At 32.2% G+C, this 985-nt stretch overlaps 1 protein-coding gene across 1 annotated transcript in view; it reads left to right on the top strand.

Annotated features, from left to right (window-relative positions):
• The window catches only part of FBXO43 (F-box protein 43), a 3,782-nt gene that overhangs the window by 1,548 nt on the left and 1,249 nt on the right, over positions 1–985 (top strand). Inside the window, exon 2 of the mRNA XM_009323071.1 lies at positions 702–804. Coding sequence (XP_009321346.1) covers positions 702–804 — 103 coding nt within the window. The remainder of the gene's footprint in view (positions 1–701; positions 805–985) is intronic.

Below are 985 nucleotides of genomic sequence, written 5' to 3'. Positions count from 1 at the left end.
TGTGTCTCTGTAAATAAATTTAAAATAACTTCTGGAATAGTGGGTATTGTCAATAGAATTTGTTTAAAAATTTCTTTAAGCCTAGGAAGTAACAACTTCTCATTACAAGTTCCCCAATAATGTATAGTACTCAAAACACGTTTTCTAGATTTTTTTTTCCTTGTGTATTTAATTTCCTCAATTATTTCTAAGCACAAAGATGCTCAAAGAATTTTGCTTCATGAGTAACGTTCTAGATTAATTTTTAATCAATAGAAACTATCACTCATTTCAAAGAAATCGAGTGCCGTGTGTTATTAGTTACAAAGGGAATGGGAGAATAGGTGGAAGTGTAAGGGCACGGATGTTTTCAGAACACTTAACACACAAAAATGTGACTTTAGAAACAAACTTGGTAAGTGGCTTATGTGGAAGGGAGAAACTTACTTAATTTTGTAAGTCAAAGACATGCTGTGTTATTTATATTGCAATTGTTCTCTAAACTCTTCTATTACTCTTATACAGTGGTGCATAAGAGTACATGAGATCTGTGTTTCATAACAATATGGTGAACTCTTGAAGTATATAGCAGTATTCTGTAAAATGACCAATAGTATATGAAATCATGCTAAAAAGCTTTAAAAGGTAGTCTTACTATCATGACTTCTTACTACTTGGCAAAAATGTGAAAGTGGATAATTTTTTTCATTCATTTATTCCAGCATTTGGAAAGTAAGCAAAAACTGGCGTGAAATCATTGTACAAGATAAAAGTGCGGATAAGAGGAGAAAGTTGTACATAAAACACCTGAAGGAAGAAGCTGGGGTAAGGTTCATCTCAAAGGTAATATTTTTTTTTTTCAAGCGTGAAAGAAGACAGGTCAGAGGAAAGTAGAAACATGTTGTAAAGCTACAGAAAGGTAACTGATAGAGACAGTTTCAACTTGAGTATGTGAAAGATTCTAACAGGAGAATGTAATTGTTTTTATTGCTTTTTCAACAGTCCA

Source organism: Pygoscelis adeliae, unplaced genomic scaffold (genome assembly GCF_000699105.1).
Source record: "Pygoscelis adeliae isolate BGI_AS28 unplaced genomic scaffold, ASM69910v1 Scaffold174, whole genome shotgun sequence".
In the NCBI taxonomy this organism is placed as follows: domain Eukaryota; kingdom Metazoa; phylum Chordata; class Aves; order Sphenisciformes; family Spheniscidae; genus Pygoscelis; species Pygoscelis adeliae.
Note: the sequence above shows the minus strand (reverse complement) of the source record. Positions and strands in the feature narration are given on the sequence as shown.